Below are 15,894 nucleotides of genomic sequence, written 5' to 3'. Positions count from 1 at the left end.
GCCAATAGCTCCAAAGCTCACAGTTGCGAGACCTATTGCATTGTAAATGCTTGTCCTCTCTTCGCTCCCATATTTCTGTTCTGGCTTTACCAAGGCATTTCTGCTCTCACTAAAAAGAACTGTCAAGATGCATTCACATATACAGCCCCTTTCAGTCAGACCTCTTCATCCACTGGTCTATTTAAATGTCATTAACGTTTAGTTCTGCCCACTGCGGCTTACAGCATGGAGCAGTGGGCCAAACACCTCAGCTACTCACTCCCTTCTGTGTGAGGGAATGCACTTTGCCCAAGCACAATTGAACCTATTCACAAAGGTACATATAGAAGTGTATATTTACTATTACACCTTGGTGTAAGTGTACACTTTTGTGCTCTTCACCATTTCCAAGTGTAGATTGGCAAATAAGTGTAGACTTACATCTATCCACCTTTCAGTTCAGGAGGTGAAGTTATCTAAAACTAAGTTTATTATTGTAACTTTTCACATATCGTGGGGATCTCTGCCACTGGAGCAGAGAACACTCCTTATGGGAAAGTATTTAATATTCTTAATTTAAAAAAGAACATATTTTATTGCAAAATATGAATATAAAATAATGTACAAAAAATGTTCTTAACCTAGAGCTTATATAAAATATATTAGCACATTAACTCTGAATTTTTTTTATTAAATAATGACATCATTTAAATCGGTGTATTTATATTATAAATATTACTGTTTGAAGAAAATACAGAAATCCCACCCTCGCTAGCATTTTATTTTCAATTAATATTTTGTAAATGTAATTAAAAGTTAAAGGTGTGTGAAGTTTGCATATGTTGTAAACTTACAGCAAAATTTCACAAAAAGTTGGGTAATTGATCAAAAGGCAAATCTTTCATTGTGTGCTGTATTTTAGTGCGAACTGAGTCATTGTATCACTTTAATGGCTTGAAGATGCATTTAAACAAAGGTGCCACGAACAACAGCCGCTCACGCCAACTAACGTGAAGTTTTCTCAAAATTATGCGAATAATACCAGCATAATTTAACTTTCACCCAGGACTGACTAATTACACCTAAATCGTATATCTTGTGTCCCGCGAGCTCCTAGACATTGGAGGAGATTTACCCACAGAAAAGATAGGTATGGTGGAGGCAGTCGTCCCCATTTGTAGGCTTTAGAATAACATGTTGTAGTACATGAATAGAACTCCTGTACTACTTTTTTTTCAGTGACCCACAGTTTTTTTTGCCACTCAATATTTTTGAAATTGCCCCGTTTTCCTTTTGACCACTTGGTGGCACTGTTGTCAATGAGTTTGCAACAACATTCAAACGAAGAAGCGAATTGTAATTTCAATACTTCTCTTCTTTTCAATCTAAATGTTTGATTTTTGTTATCTATGAAATAGACTACACAGAAATAGACAAACACATTGGATGTGGGGCATAGGTTCTGCTGTAGGGGAGAGATTCAGTTTTTTGCTGAAAGCATGCAGATATACAGAAGAGAGGACTGTTAGGTTGCATAATTCCAACATAGGAACCCCCACATCATTCTCTCCATCTTCATTCAAGATCTGGCTCAGTGAATATTCAGGATGCACAACAAAAAGGTGCACAGGACCACACGATAATAATAAGCTAAGCGTTGTTATCAATGGTGAATGGCTTCCGGCTAATGTAATTTATACCTAATTAATATGCTTTCTCTTTTCTATTAGTGCACTGGCAGACAGGTTAGACCCCCTTAGATTCACCCACACCTCTGGGAAGTGTAAAAGGGTCGATAAAGCATCACTGGGTATCAAGGTGCTACAGTTCAGTGCTTCTGTGCACATTTCAGCCACTCAGTCCTTTTTTGCTTGGCATACAGCCCCTTCACATGCTCACTACAATACATTGTTTTATTCATGTCCTCCCTTAAGAATGCAAGAAGTCACTTCTCATCTGTCTAAATTTGTGTTATCATGGTTATAACTCCAGTTGTTTGTAAGTGTACATTTCCCTGGATCTCTTTCTACTTTGCCTTTTTTTCCTGTTCCTGTTCATGGTGGATGGCTGTGCCCAGGGCCATGCCCACTGTTTTCCGGACATAAAGGAGTGGCACGTGCTGCACTGGCATGCATAAGGATGCCATGATCTGCCATCTGTGAGCTCCCACCCTACCCAGCCGCGCCTGCCCCTGAGGCCAATGCAGGTCTAGATTCACAGCTCCTGCACTGTTTACAATGGAACATTAGCTTGGGCAGGCCATGTCTTAATACAGATTTGCCCTACTGTGACCAATTCCTACTCTTTTGTAGGCCTGTTGTATAGACAGCTTGGGATGTCATGTCAGCCTCAGGTACTCAATAAGAGGCAGAGCACAGGATTGCGTTATTTGGTACCAATGCTTTTTTTTCTCTCCGGTTGATTTTAAGTCACCCTTTTGTGTTTAAACTAGGACCTCATGATACTGTATTTCAAACCAAGTAGTGTTTTTTTCCTTGAGTCAATAATGATCATATTTTCATGTTATTTATATCAAAACTAAAAAAGGGTTTGACACATCTTTTGAGTACCCCTGCCTGCTAGTTAGCACCTGCACTGTCTTGTTAACATTATACACAATGGTTTATTTCCTTTTGAAAGCAAAATGTAACTATAAGCATATGAACTCCATGATTTGGTGGCGGCATAGTTTCTTTTTAATCTTCTTTTTATTCTACAGCATATGCTTCCAAGAACAAAAAAAATCAGTGCACCCGCTTGCCACAGTCAGACCTATTTGCTTTCTCTATGACTGTTTTCTTTCGCTCCAGTGGATCCATTGGCCCATCCCCAACGAGGGTGGAGCCTCCCCCTGCCTCCCTCCACCACATACATCTTCCTATCTCTATTCCTTCTGTTGTAGCTTTTAATCTGTTCCAGTGGCGGCTGCCACAACATGAGGTTGGGGGGGGGTGGCGAGGGACGAATGGACGGGCTGGCAAACATGGACGGGAAAAGCAAAGTAATCATTTTTTTAACTACCTTTCGCCGCAGCCTCTGGCTGCCTTGGAGCTCTCCCAGCAGTCTCTGGGAAAGCAGCGGCTCCTCAGCCAATCCTGACACTGCTCTCCTGCTGCGAGAGCAGCAGTGGATTGGTCTGAGCGGCCTGCTCCGCTGCTCAAACACTGCTATGTGGCTTGTAGCTTTTCTGGAACCCGGATGTGAATACAGCTGAGTTGGAGAAATAGAAGTGCACTTGTATGTTAGGGTTCAGGGTGGGTTTGGGTTCTTGGGTGAGAAGGGTCATTTTAGGGTTTGAGGGGATATGGGGATTTTTGGGTGGGTAGGGTGATTTTAGGGTTCAGGGAGGGTTTCGTTTTTTGGGTGGGAAGGGTAATTTTAGGGTTTAAGGGGGTATGGGGTTAAAAAAATTAATGTATATAAAATATATATATATACATACACATATACAAATATGAGTGTATATAAACATGCATATATATATATACATACACACACACAGTCACATATATATTTATTTATTTTTTCTTACCATAAACATTTTTACCACGGGTATCCCTTTACCAGACGTGATTTGCGTTGTAATGGCATGCGTTGTAAAGGCATATGCGTGGTAGAAGTTTAGTTTGTAATGGTAGTTCATTGTAATGGCATTTGCGTAGTAATACCCACGTTGTAATGGCATGCTTGGTATCAGTACACGTTGTAATGTCATACTTTCATACCATATGAACTCAGCTGGTTACCCCAAGCAGTGACGATTAGAAAATTTACAGGGGTCATCGGCTGGCTGAAACCTGTGAAGGTCACGTGCTGAAATGCCAATAATTGCAATTTGTCACTTGGCCAGACTGAACCACTTACCTTCTCATACGAGGGGACAAAATCTTCTTTCAGAGCAACAATTCGGAACTTCACTGGAAAACACAAAGAAGATAATGAAATCAGTCAAATCCTACTGCATTTGCTATCTGAGATGAATAGTCCTTCTACTATTTCTTATTCTCATGGTATGGGTTTCTATAATAACCAAAGATGCTGCACTGGTCATATCTAAATTTGCAGTTTAACGTAAGAGAGAGCCCAAGGAAAAATCTCATGGCCTCAGCACCCACTCAGGAGCAGGCAAACTTTTGTTTGGAATCCGCAGGGCAGAAGGTTCGGAGCATACCAACACTACAAGGGGGGGGAGGGGGGACAGGAAACAGAGAGTCCACACGGGAAAGGTGAAATGTAATATGAAGGGAATACAATACAGAACAGCTACGCTAACTACATAGATACATTAACCTAGTCTTATGGAATTCAACATATAATACATCTTTCCTCCTATGAAAAAACACTTCTACAAATCTCAGTTTTGGTTTGCGCAGTCGAGCATGGCTATCGCTCCTGGATGCTACAGAATCAGCATCGTCCATTCTTTCGAAGTTGGTCTGCTGATACCTGAGGCTTGTGGAGAAATATCTTGGAGCAGTGAATAATTAACATTTTCATTAATTAAATCATGCCCTTGAAACTGTCTCTACATGATCAAGATGTCACTGTGATCCTCTTCAAATCCATTCTCAGTGCTGCCCTTTTTGATGTTGGAATTTTCATTGCCACAACATTCTCCCACTCTTCCAATGTTCCAACATTTTCCATCTGAAGTTATTACAATACCCTTCTTGACTTCTACTGCTTTTATTAGACGGGCAAAGTTAGAAATGCCTTTTGGTACCATGCCTGGTTTGTGTACATTGTAGTAAAGGAAGATGCACAGTCCACGGTCTATGTAAGATCCTTTATTGTAAGTTCCTTCCAAGTACAAGAGTAGACCTTACTACATTCATCAGCCTAATCTACTTTCACGGTTTCCGGATGTAATTTGATCTTGATATCTTAGAGCTCTTTTGATCTTAGTTGTTTCCAATAGACATGATCTCTCAGCTTGCTCAAGTTGTTAGCTTGTTTTATCCACCAGGGATTCACCACTGAAGCTGGAATCCTTTCCTTAAACATAGCAAAGGCAGATGTGCCAGTGACTATAGGCCCGATTAGGATGTCGGGCGGACGGTGACTGGCAGGCTGTCAGTGGCGGTCCATCCAACATCCAGAGTATCAATTCAACCGCCGGATTACAATGCCGTCAGTCTGCGCAATTTGGGCTAGAGAAAGACTGCCCTCTCCAACAGGCTCAAGGAGTCCATCAGGTCAACAGTGGGAGCTTAAACCCTATAACGGGGCGTTGCCTGTGGAGGAACGCCGTAGAGATTAGGATGTCCCTTTCCCTCAGCCTTCACATACCATCTAAAAGCAGATGGAAAGGGACTTTGAGGACCCCTAACAGGGCCCCCGTCCCCCGTGGGCCTGGCTATAGGGCAGAGGGGGCACATGTGGTGCCCCCAAACATCCATGCCCAGTGTGCCAGGCACCACATGGTGCCTGGCACACGGTGAATGGATGTTTGGAAACATCCCATGTTCTATTGTGTCTTGTGCTGCGGCCATTTCCTGGGCCTAAGCACAAACCGCAATAGACAAAGGCATGTTTATGACTGCCTGCATGGGGGTCGTATTGTAATTGGGCGGTTGGGACCGCCGACTCCTTGTCGAACGTTCCTGTGCCCAAAACGATGACAGCCATCGGCATGAGGCCCTTCCTATGGTTTGATAGGATAAGCCAATAACCTGTTTCTGATGGTTTGAGCTAAAGCCTGGTCCTTACTTAGGCCTAATTTCACACTGTCTTTAGGATACATTTTAAAATGCTTTACTTGACCATGGCATTGTGGATAACATAATGCTGAGGTTATGTGTTTAATGTTATACTCCTCCAAAAAAAGTTAATTTCTTCGGAACAGAACTGCCTCTAATTATTGAGGACTCAGGCAAACTTTCCATTTTGCATCCATCTAACCCAAATTCAATGACAGATTCTGGGTGTACATGTTGCACAAATTTAACTTCCAGAGTCACTTAAAATGGTAGTCAATTAATACTAAAGCAAATTGCATATAAGATTGCTGGTCAAGAACAAGCCTAAAATATCCAGAAACACCTTCTGACATGGAAAAGATGGCTACTCAAGAGGTGTCATAGACCAAAACTTATTTTTTGCATTCTTATCGGGATCCATGCAAACGTCCCAAGACTTAACTCTCTTGTTGGTTTGCAAGTCCATGCCAGGGCACCAACGGTGCATCCTCAGTACATTTTTGTAATGCAGAACTGCTCATTCAACTCAGGTGACCATGCTTCGGGATTGTTTGCCTTCTTCCCACTGGGGGAACGTATCTACCATTCCTCTTTGATATGTTTCATTCCGGGAAAAGCTCTTCTGCAACATGGCCATTAACATTCATGGAACTGAGCAATCGTTTTTGGGAAGGTTAACCTTTATTATTATATTTCTGGACCATTGTCATTGAGAGCGGCCTCCGCCCATTCCTCTTCTGCCTCAGCCCAATCTGTAATGTAACCTACTTCTTGTTTGGCAGAGATAACACCGATCTTTTCTTTGTTCAGACCATTGGGAGAGTTGTCTGGGACAAGAAGGCAAGATAAACAGTCTGCTGTGACATTTCATTTTCTTGGGACAAAGTTTTATTTTGAAGTTGTAATCTTTCAGGGGGTCATTAGGTAGAGGGACCGTCTGCAGGGGCAGCGGTGGTCCCTCCTTGCCAATTAGGATGTAACCGCCACCCTGGCGGTCACATCCCGGATCTTTAACCTTGTGGCGGGTGCTGCTTCAAGCAGCACCCGCTGCAAGGTTAAAAAATGCGTGATTTACATTTACATGCACAAAGCGCCAGGCACCGCGCGGTGCCTGCCGCTTTGTGCATGTAAATGCAGGAGGGTACCATAGGTACTCCCAATGTGCAACCCCCACCCCCTGAAACCCTGGGGGCCCACAACGGGACCCCAAACTCAAAAGACCACATGCATTTCCACGGCGGAAAAGCCGCCAGCTGTAGTCCCCCAGAGGTTTCTATCATTGACAAAGCAGTGCCTAAGGATTTAGGAACATTCGAAGTGCATAGAAGAGACCTCCTATAAAAAGAATGGGCGACTGTGTGGCTACTTATGAATATGCTTCACAAAATAGGTTTTATATTCATACAAGAGGCATGCGATAAAGCATGCCTGTGAATTCTATCTGATGGACTTAGAATCTGATCAAGAACAGTTAAGTTATAGAGTTTGACTGAGTGCCTCCGAATACAGGGTGCAGCCCTACTCCTGTCCCCAAAGATCTACACAGGAGGGAGGCCTTTTAGTTAGGAATTTCATCACAAATACCAACAAGGGCAGCCATTCCTCTGTCCTAGAAGGAGTGGAGTCAGGGTGAATCATATATTTCCTTTCTGGTCAAGAGGTTTTGGGGGGAGTTCAGACCAGTATTAGATCTGGAGAGGGTTAACTAGTGAGTAAGGATTATACATTTTCTAATGCTCACTTTGCAGGAGGTCATTCCTCTGTAATCAAATGAAGACTTTCTGACTATAGTAGATTCACAGGGTGCTTACTTGCATGTGCATTTTCATCCGGCTCATCAAACATTTCTGGCATTTGCTGTATAAGACTCACACTTCTATTTCAAAGTCCTACAGTTTGAGCTAAATTCTTCCCCTTATGTGATCACAAAGGTGTTCACAAAGATGTTGGCGCTGTTGATGGCCTTACTTCCCGAGCAGGGGATATATGTCCAACTTTATTTGGACGATTGTCTTGTCCTCGCATAATCTCTTCAGCTAATGCATGTACCCAAGGTTCTGAATATGCTGACAAGTCATAGATTTATCATAAATAGGGCTCCCGGTTTTATGGTATTTATTTTTTGGCCATTTCCGTCTGTATTTATCCACATATATTTTTGGCCAATTTTTTCTGCATTTATCAATATTTATTTTGTGTTTTGTATATAAATGAAGTTGTAAAACTGTACATTTCCATATTTATTTAACTGATAGGAGCGCACTCATACTTTGATGTCTGTTGTGTTTTAGCTATTTATGCTGCCAAATATTATATAACAATACATCCAATGGTAAACACTACCATTACACCACAAATGTATGTTAACATATGCTGTTATTTAAAGAAATGTAATCCTTTGTTTTAATTTCCCATGCTGTCCATATTTCCCATGCTGTCCATCTGCTCAGCTGCTGGCCTATAATTCATAAAAAAACAGCACGGAGAGTCACTTAAAAGAAGCACCATTTTCTGTATTTATCGACTTTTAAAAAATAAATGCAGACAGGAAACACATTGTTGTCTGTCTGTATTTATCTGTAAAAATCCATAAAAACGGAAAACAGGGAGCCTTAATCATAAATAACGAGGGGCATATTATCAAGGGAGTTTATCTCCGCTTTTTTGGCTTTAAAAGCCAAGAAAGCGGAGATAAAATTATCTCCCTATTACCTAGCTGTCGCTATCACTAGTTAGCGACAGCTAGTAGGAGATAGCGACCATCTTGGGTCCCACTTTGCATGTCAGTGATATTTATCACTAATGACATGCAAAGTGGGCGTGCCAAGATGTTAGCAACTGGAAACAGTCACTAACATTGCTATCTCCTATTACCAACTTTTGGAGATATTCGCGCTAAGCGCGAATATCTCCAAAAGCTAACACCTGCCCTGAGCAGTTCTTAGCCATGTTATCCAATGGGAGGTGGATAACATGGCTAAGAGCATTAGCTCGGTAATGCATGAATATCGTTGACTTTTCAGCAATATTCATGCATTGCGGACGTTTTTTATCGTATTTGCGATAAACCTTGGTAATACCAAGGTTTATCTGCGATAAAAATCGCCGCAGCTCAGCTGTAAATTTTTGTCTCTAACCAAGCAATAGCGATAATTATCGCTATTGCTTGGTAATATGCCCCTCTATTCCTGGCAACTTGGTCAAGGTTCCGTTTGAGCAAACTGATGTAATACATTCTCCTCCCTTGATATCCTGTATCTCACCACATGTCTATAAGGATTCTGTCAGAGAAGAGGAGGTAGGAACTGGCTTGGTGGCTGGATCCAGCTAATCTCCTGAATAGAGTTTGACCGATAGGTTTCCTTTCCCACCGCCTCCAACATAATAAGGCAGTCGGAAAGGAAACTGAGCAGCCGATTACGATGTGACCCTAAAGGCTACGATCTGGGTTCTGAACCTTTACGGGCCGTTTCGTATTCGGCCCCTTAGTTCGGGTTGGGTTGCTGAAAAATAAAAAGGTAATAAATAAACTTTATCACTGTTTTATGTTTCCGCTCTGGGGCTTGTAGGGCAACACTCCTCCACTCAAATGGAGGAGCCATCCCTGAATGGACGGCTTTACGGGGAGGGTTGAATAATGTAGTAACTCGACTCCTGACCAATTACATAGAGGGGAACTGTAGATCCCTTGGGGAGTGGTATTTTTAAGATCAACTCTTTAAAATGGATAAAGCATTCAAAAGGTTTTACAGATTTTTTAAAGGAGAATTGGTATGGAAAACCAGCAGTACAGTCGATCAGGAACATATAAAACCATGAAGCCATATTAGAGAATGGCTTGGCAGTTCGGGCTGGACTGTTCCCATGAGGCACAGGGTCAGACTGATTTGCATATAACCATGTCTCCACAGGGGTGGCAGAGTGGGCTAAAGAACGGTGATGGATTAAACCCAGATCTTTTGACTGGGTGTGAGTGTTTGATTGATTCGGATGCTCCGTCCATCACCACCCCCTTTTGTACCGCCATATTAGAGAATTACATAATAAGTAACTTATGAGACTGCCTATGTATTGCTAACAGACCTTGTTACCACGGGTGCAGCAGAAACAGATATACTGATATTAGGAAAGGACGATGAAATAATTTGAAGGAAAGGGTATATACAGAGGACAGAAGTCCAAGAAGTGGAGTGCAAATCAGAAAAGAAAAGAAAGAGACAGAGTGTGGGGAGAGGTAGAGGGGCTGGGAAGGAGGCTATTGCTGAGAGTGTATTTACAGTGTGGTGATTAGGCTGGGTTATATATGCCATTAGGGGGGTAGATTTTTGTAGCTAGAGATCTAGGGCCAGAATTGCCAGATAGATTGTCACGCAGAGCAGTGCAGCACCAGCCAATGCTGCGCTGCCTGAGAAGGAGCGAGCAGGAAAGCACTATATTTACAGAAATATGTCACTGTGCTCCCCTCTCCCTATTGCAGGCACAGGAATTTGCTGCTGTGCACCATGGACACACCTTTCACCATGCTGCAAGGGCGTCTGTGTGAGTCTAGCATAGGTTTAGTACTGGAAGGATAACAGTCCAGTACAAAATGCTATGAAATGAATGAAATGAAATTGGATTTATAAAGCGCATGGCTGCCCGTAAGCGTCCCAGCGCTACCTGACAAAAATAAGAAGCTCTAAGGGGGGCAGGAGTTTTTAAGGGTCTTTGGGAAAAAGAAAAAATGTAAGACATTTACGAAATTTGACAAGGGATGGTTCAGTGCGAATGTGTCTCGGGAGAGCTATGCTTAGACTAACTTTAAAACGTTTCCCACTCTGTCTGTGTACTGCACAGTGCTGCACACATCCAAAGTCAGAAAAGAAAGGAGAAATAAAAGCATGTCTCTGTGATAGCGCCTATCTGACATGAGCGCTGCTTTTTGCAGCAAAACCCTGTCTACGTTTTTAAGTAAATAGGGCTTTGCTCCAAAAACCTTGGGCGGTTGCATGGGAATGCCCCTGCAACACCCATGGTACGCCCCCTCGGAGCTAAGTAATGCAAAGCAGAGCTATGCGCTGCTTTGCGCTACTTTAGAGTAAATTAGTAAAAAAAAAGATTTACCGTAGTATTGTGTCACTTTTCTGACACAAACACTGCGCTAAAACTTAGTATATAAACCTCTTAGGTTATTCCAAAGACATGTTGAAGAGGTGATGTTGAAGTTGTTGTTTGAGACAGCATTATCCGCGCTCCTTGTAAAGCATACCTAGGTCCACCAGGTGTGATATGATCAGAAAATGCCTATTGTTAAAAGTAGGCCGGTGACAGAAAAGCAGGTTCGGCAAGTTTGGGGAACAGTGTCCTATACCATGAGTCTAAGATGATACTGCATGGGTTAGAGATAGTGTTAAATGGAAGATGTTGTTTAAGGTGTATCCGATCTATGCCCAGAGCGCTTTAACATTGCCTCAGCGAAAAAGCATATGGTCTAGAGTTGCTGTTTCTTCTGCCCAACTCCAGCATGATGATGAATCTGATGGACCTTGAGTGAAGAGTCTCTCTGGGCACCAGTAAAATCTATTCAAAGCCAATAGTTTACAATGAAACACAATCTGAGTTTAGATTCATGTTTACTTCCTCGAAAATTACATAACACCTACTTCCAACATGGTCATGTTCTGATATTTTATCCAAAATTGTAATGCAGTACAAGGCTTGAGGACTATTTAATTTACCCAGTGCAACAGTGATTGTTATCAATTTATATAAATCCATATCAGAAAGGTTTTATTGATCTTCCAGCTTAGTGAATGTTAAAGTCGTCTCCATCCCTCTGTGCTAAATCTCTGATTGTGTGCATTCTGCTTTTTTGTCCAATTTTATATTAGTATAGTGTTTACCAATAATAAGGACATAAGAGATCCCCCTCAGTTTTTTGGGAAAACATTGTTAAAGATTTGACAATCCCTTAAGTGCTGCCGTCGGCCAACGGCCGTTGCAAGCACTACTTTGGTAGTGCTGCGAACGTCCGTTGGCCGACGCGGCCCCGCCCGCGCAAGAGAATGCCCACACCACGGCGGAATTGCCGCCGTGGTAAACAGGTTAACTAAGCGTTTTACCTTCTGGCTTGACAGCACAGCTGTCGCACCACAACTAGGCGAGAATCACCAGGAGATTGGCTTTGACTCCACCACATGTCGCGAATCAAGAGTCCTATTTTGACTGAGCAGAAGTTTTGTGTTTCCTTCAAAAATCTCTAGCCCTCCACACAGCTGTGATAATTTTGTTTATTTATCCAGTTTCTTACGCTTGGACATTTTCAGTAGCACACAAGCCATTGTAATGCTAGTAAAGTGTTTTAGATAACTAGATAATTTATGTTTTTTCTCTGGCTGCAGCACAGATAGGTGGAGCTCAGGCTAATAACCTATGTGTATTTTTAGGTCTGTCTTGACAGAGCAACTGTGACCTGAACTTATGTGATCAACATAAAATAACATTCAGAGTCCTGCTGAGGGAGGGACTTATCATGGAAAACAATTGCTTCTGCTGGGTACGAAAATTTCTTTACAAATCAGAACAATTGTAATGTCAATAAATCTTTGTAAAATCATCAAATAGACGCAGGTGACATCAATATGCAGTGAATTAAGTGTCCAAGTCAAGGAAGGTGACTGGGTGTATATACATATTGAGTGAAGAGATTTTACAGGAAAAACGAAAAAAATTATGTAGGTCCAAACTATATATATTACAAGTTTCTCTAATCCAAGCACAAGGTTGCCTAATCATTTGAGGACTATGAGAGCTAAGGAAAATTTGACAAAAAAGCTGTTTTTTGTGATTAAGTACACTATTTTAATTTTATGACTGTTTTCCTGATGGTTTCCTTGTGGGTAAGCTTATTTTCAGTATAGAAAGTCTCAGTTGCTTACTCTGACAATCCATTAATGACAGATACACATCTGATTTACTAGTAAAACTATTTCTGTTGCCATAGGTCTGGTATGTCTATTATGAAAATATGTGATAAATACATTAAGCTTGATATGCTGATTGTCAAATTAATATGTTAAAATTAATAGGCATTTGAGAGTGGATGTTATTTGTCTGTGTTAAAGCCCATAGGTGTGTACGTTGTTACACAACATGTCAAATTGTTTTTTAGGGAATGATTTTGGTGTTAGTTACAGCCCCTGACAAAACCTGTTGTAAATTGGCAGCAATGGGTTAGCATTAGCAGAAGCCATCCTGTATTTAGAAGTTATCGTATCCGCTTTGTGAAAGCCATTTTGTATTTCTGGCAGCCATTTTGTTTGCCATGTGCTCGCCATGTGCTCTGTCCTACCTTTCTGTTAACTGCTCTTGAAATCTGCCTAGAGACAAACTATATTCAGCATCTTCCACCTTTGCACATGCACAGAAGGGCCGAGCTAGTAGAATGCACCTGCTTCTCTAGTATAACTGTTAGGCTATTTTTGCTGCTGTATGGAGAAGTAACTCTCCTCCCACTTCGTTGAGCAAGTAGATCTTGTGTACCCATATTGGTCATTTTGCATGCTTACATGAGCCAGGACTGCCCCTTGGTCATATGCTTACTATGTAACCTTAAGCATATATAAGGCCTCTGTTTTCTGTACTCCGCAGACTGCCTCATTCAGTTGCTAAGGCTTCTGTGTGACGTAGTCTCACTCATTTGAGTTTAAAAAAGATGTTCTTTTATATTTCAGCTTCTGTGCCAATTTCTTCTTTGTTGGTTTAAAAGGACCAAGTATCAGTGGGACCCCTAGAAACCTTTTTTTGATTTCTTCAAAGCTAGGGGGCAAAGATTTACACTGTAATAGTTCTTACTAGAACCTCTTCTTGCCTGGCTGGATCTTGCTTGTAACAAAAAAACATTAAATAGTGCATACATGCATACATATAAATGTATACCTTATAGATACATCAGAGGGTCTTTGGGTCATTGTGTGCTGTGTTTGGCCTGTCTGAGTGTCATATGCACTCTTCTTCCATCCATGACAACAAACTGCATTGGGTAATGGTTCAGTAAGCAGCAGTCATTGGCTTTTTTGGCCTGGTAGTTATGAATTTTCTGATCACATATGTACAGCCACCTGAGAATGAATGAGCTTCAGTATCATGGCTGGTTGGACCACAAAAGATTTTATTTGGTTGCTTCTGAAGAGGATGGTATAACTTTCCAGGCAGTGCTAATGTGTTCATTGTTTGCCACTCATTTCATCTGCAGGGGAACACATTCCACGTGGCCACTTCCTCTATAGCAGGTGATCATGGTGGAATGCTGTTGTCCATAGTGTATAAATGTTTTGCCATTGCAAGATGGCCAACATGTTGGCTCCAAATGTGGCAACCGTGGTTGAATCTTTAAACTGTAGACTATTTACAATACCTTTGCAAGACAGATATCTGCTGCTATGTTTAGGTTTGTTATTCCACACATATACCAGTCATATTTAGAAGGCAGCATGTTCTCTTGTTTCCACTTGCTTTCTCTTAATTTATCTTGCACATGTTTTTGAGTTTGAGTGTGTTTCATTGAGGTTGCATGAGTGTGAATGGAGGGATGAGTCGGAGGATTGATACATGGATGCACAAGTGCAAATTTGAGTGGCACAATGTGTGCATGGTGACTTTTTGAGCGGCTCACCTACCGATGACACTTAAGACTATTTCATTCATAAGCCAGACCTACTGGCATTGCCAATGCTTGTTAGAGTATTGAGTGAGTGTGGGCCCCTTACGTATAATGTAGTCAGAGTGTTTATAAAGACTAGGGGCCTCATTTATGAAAAGTGATGCATCGCTGCGTGAAAACAGCGATGCGTCACATCTCAGTGCGCACTCCTTGCGACATTCCTGATGAGTCATATTTAATGTATGACGCATCATGTCGCAAGGAGTTACAGATACGTCAGTATTTCTGACGTATCTGTAAGCGCGAAAATGACGCATTGCTGGAGTGTGTCACAAAAGTGACGCAACTCCAGCAATGCGTCCTTTTACATGGGACAAGCCCCATGTGAAAGGGCCTGCATCAGACTTACGCCTGCTGTGAGGCAGGCGCAAGATTTTGACGCAACGTAGAAGTGACGCAGTGAAATCTCATAGATTTCACTGCGTCACTTCAACGACCCTTCCTTGCGTAAATACGCCCCCCTTGCATACATTATACCTGGCGCAGGTATAATGTGGCGCAGGGGTTTACAAAGTGACGCATCTACCTAGATGCGTCACATTGTAAATATGGTGCAACAAGGCACATTTTTTACGCCACTGGTGCGTCACAAAAAGCTACACACCGGCGGCGTAAAAGTGACACACAGCCTCATAAATGAGGCCCTAGAGGTTTAGAATTCTTTCTATTTCTACGAACAGGGGTGGGTGGACTAGGAGGCACATAACCACCAACAGTAGATGCAATTAGGAGGTGATGGAATCACAACAAAAATATTTTTTCATAAACATCCAAACCTGTTTTTTAAATCATAGTCTATCCATTTCTTATAGAACACCGAAAAAATATTTTGATCAATGTATCTTCATAATGTTTATTCTTCGCAAATTGCTGAAGCGCCTTGCAGCAAGACAGCCTTTCAGCTTCTATCAGTGACAAAAAGCTGCAAGGCGCTCAATCGCATTGACATGAGCAAACAGTGTGATATTTTCAGAAGCATATTTCCCTGAAACCTGATTGAGAAATGTGAATAATGTTGGGGAGGATTTTTCCTATCCCTAAAGATAATTTTCTTGCATAGATTTTACAATCTATGTTCAATAATGATATTGGTCTGCAGTTTTTTGGATCAACTGGGTCTTACCCTTCTTTGAGGAGTGCTAGAGCCTGGCCTCTGAAGCTGTAGCTTTGATTTACCCGGAGATGCTGAAGGGGGATTAAAGTATTCTGGCCTGGGGCTTTCCTACCTTTTAATAACAGGATAGCTTTGGAAATTTCTGAAACCTGCATCTCTTTGTTAAATTCTCTATTTATTACCTGTTATGTCTATGATTTCTGCAATATGCATTCATCTTTATATTCTTAGCTTAGAGACAGTTATTCAGTATCCTTCCCACTTTATAATGTTATATTAATTTTTTTGCTTTTATGTTATTTACCTAAGCGTGTGACCCCTCGCTTAGAATCTTGTTATATTTGTACTTCAATTGTTTCAATTTAAATAAAAGCTGGTGTGTGCTAAGTCTTTTTCTAGTT

The 15,894-nt window shown here is 41.5% G+C and overlaps 1 protein-coding gene across 1 annotated transcript in view; it reads right to left on the bottom strand.

Annotated features, from left to right (window-relative positions):
- LOC147706487 (alpha-2-macroglobulin-like protein 1) overlaps nucleotides 1-15,894 on the bottom strand; it is a 287,367-nt gene that overhangs the window by 258,734 nt on the left and 12,739 nt on the right. The window contains exon 4 of the mRNA XM_086929620.1: nucleotides 3,844-3,896. Within this exon, the coding sequence (XP_086785746.1) occupies nucleotides 3,844-3,896 (53 nt within the window). The remainder of the gene's footprint in view (nucleotides 1-3,843; nucleotides 3,897-15,894) is intronic.

The sequence above is a fragment of the Lissotriton vulgaris genome, chromosome 7 (assembly GCF_964263255.1).
Source record: "Lissotriton vulgaris chromosome 7, aLisVul1.2, whole genome shotgun sequence".
Classification (NCBI taxonomy): domain Eukaryota; kingdom Metazoa; phylum Chordata; class Amphibia; order Caudata; family Salamandridae; genus Lissotriton; species Lissotriton vulgaris.
This window is presented reverse-complemented; position numbering and strand designations above follow the sequence as displayed.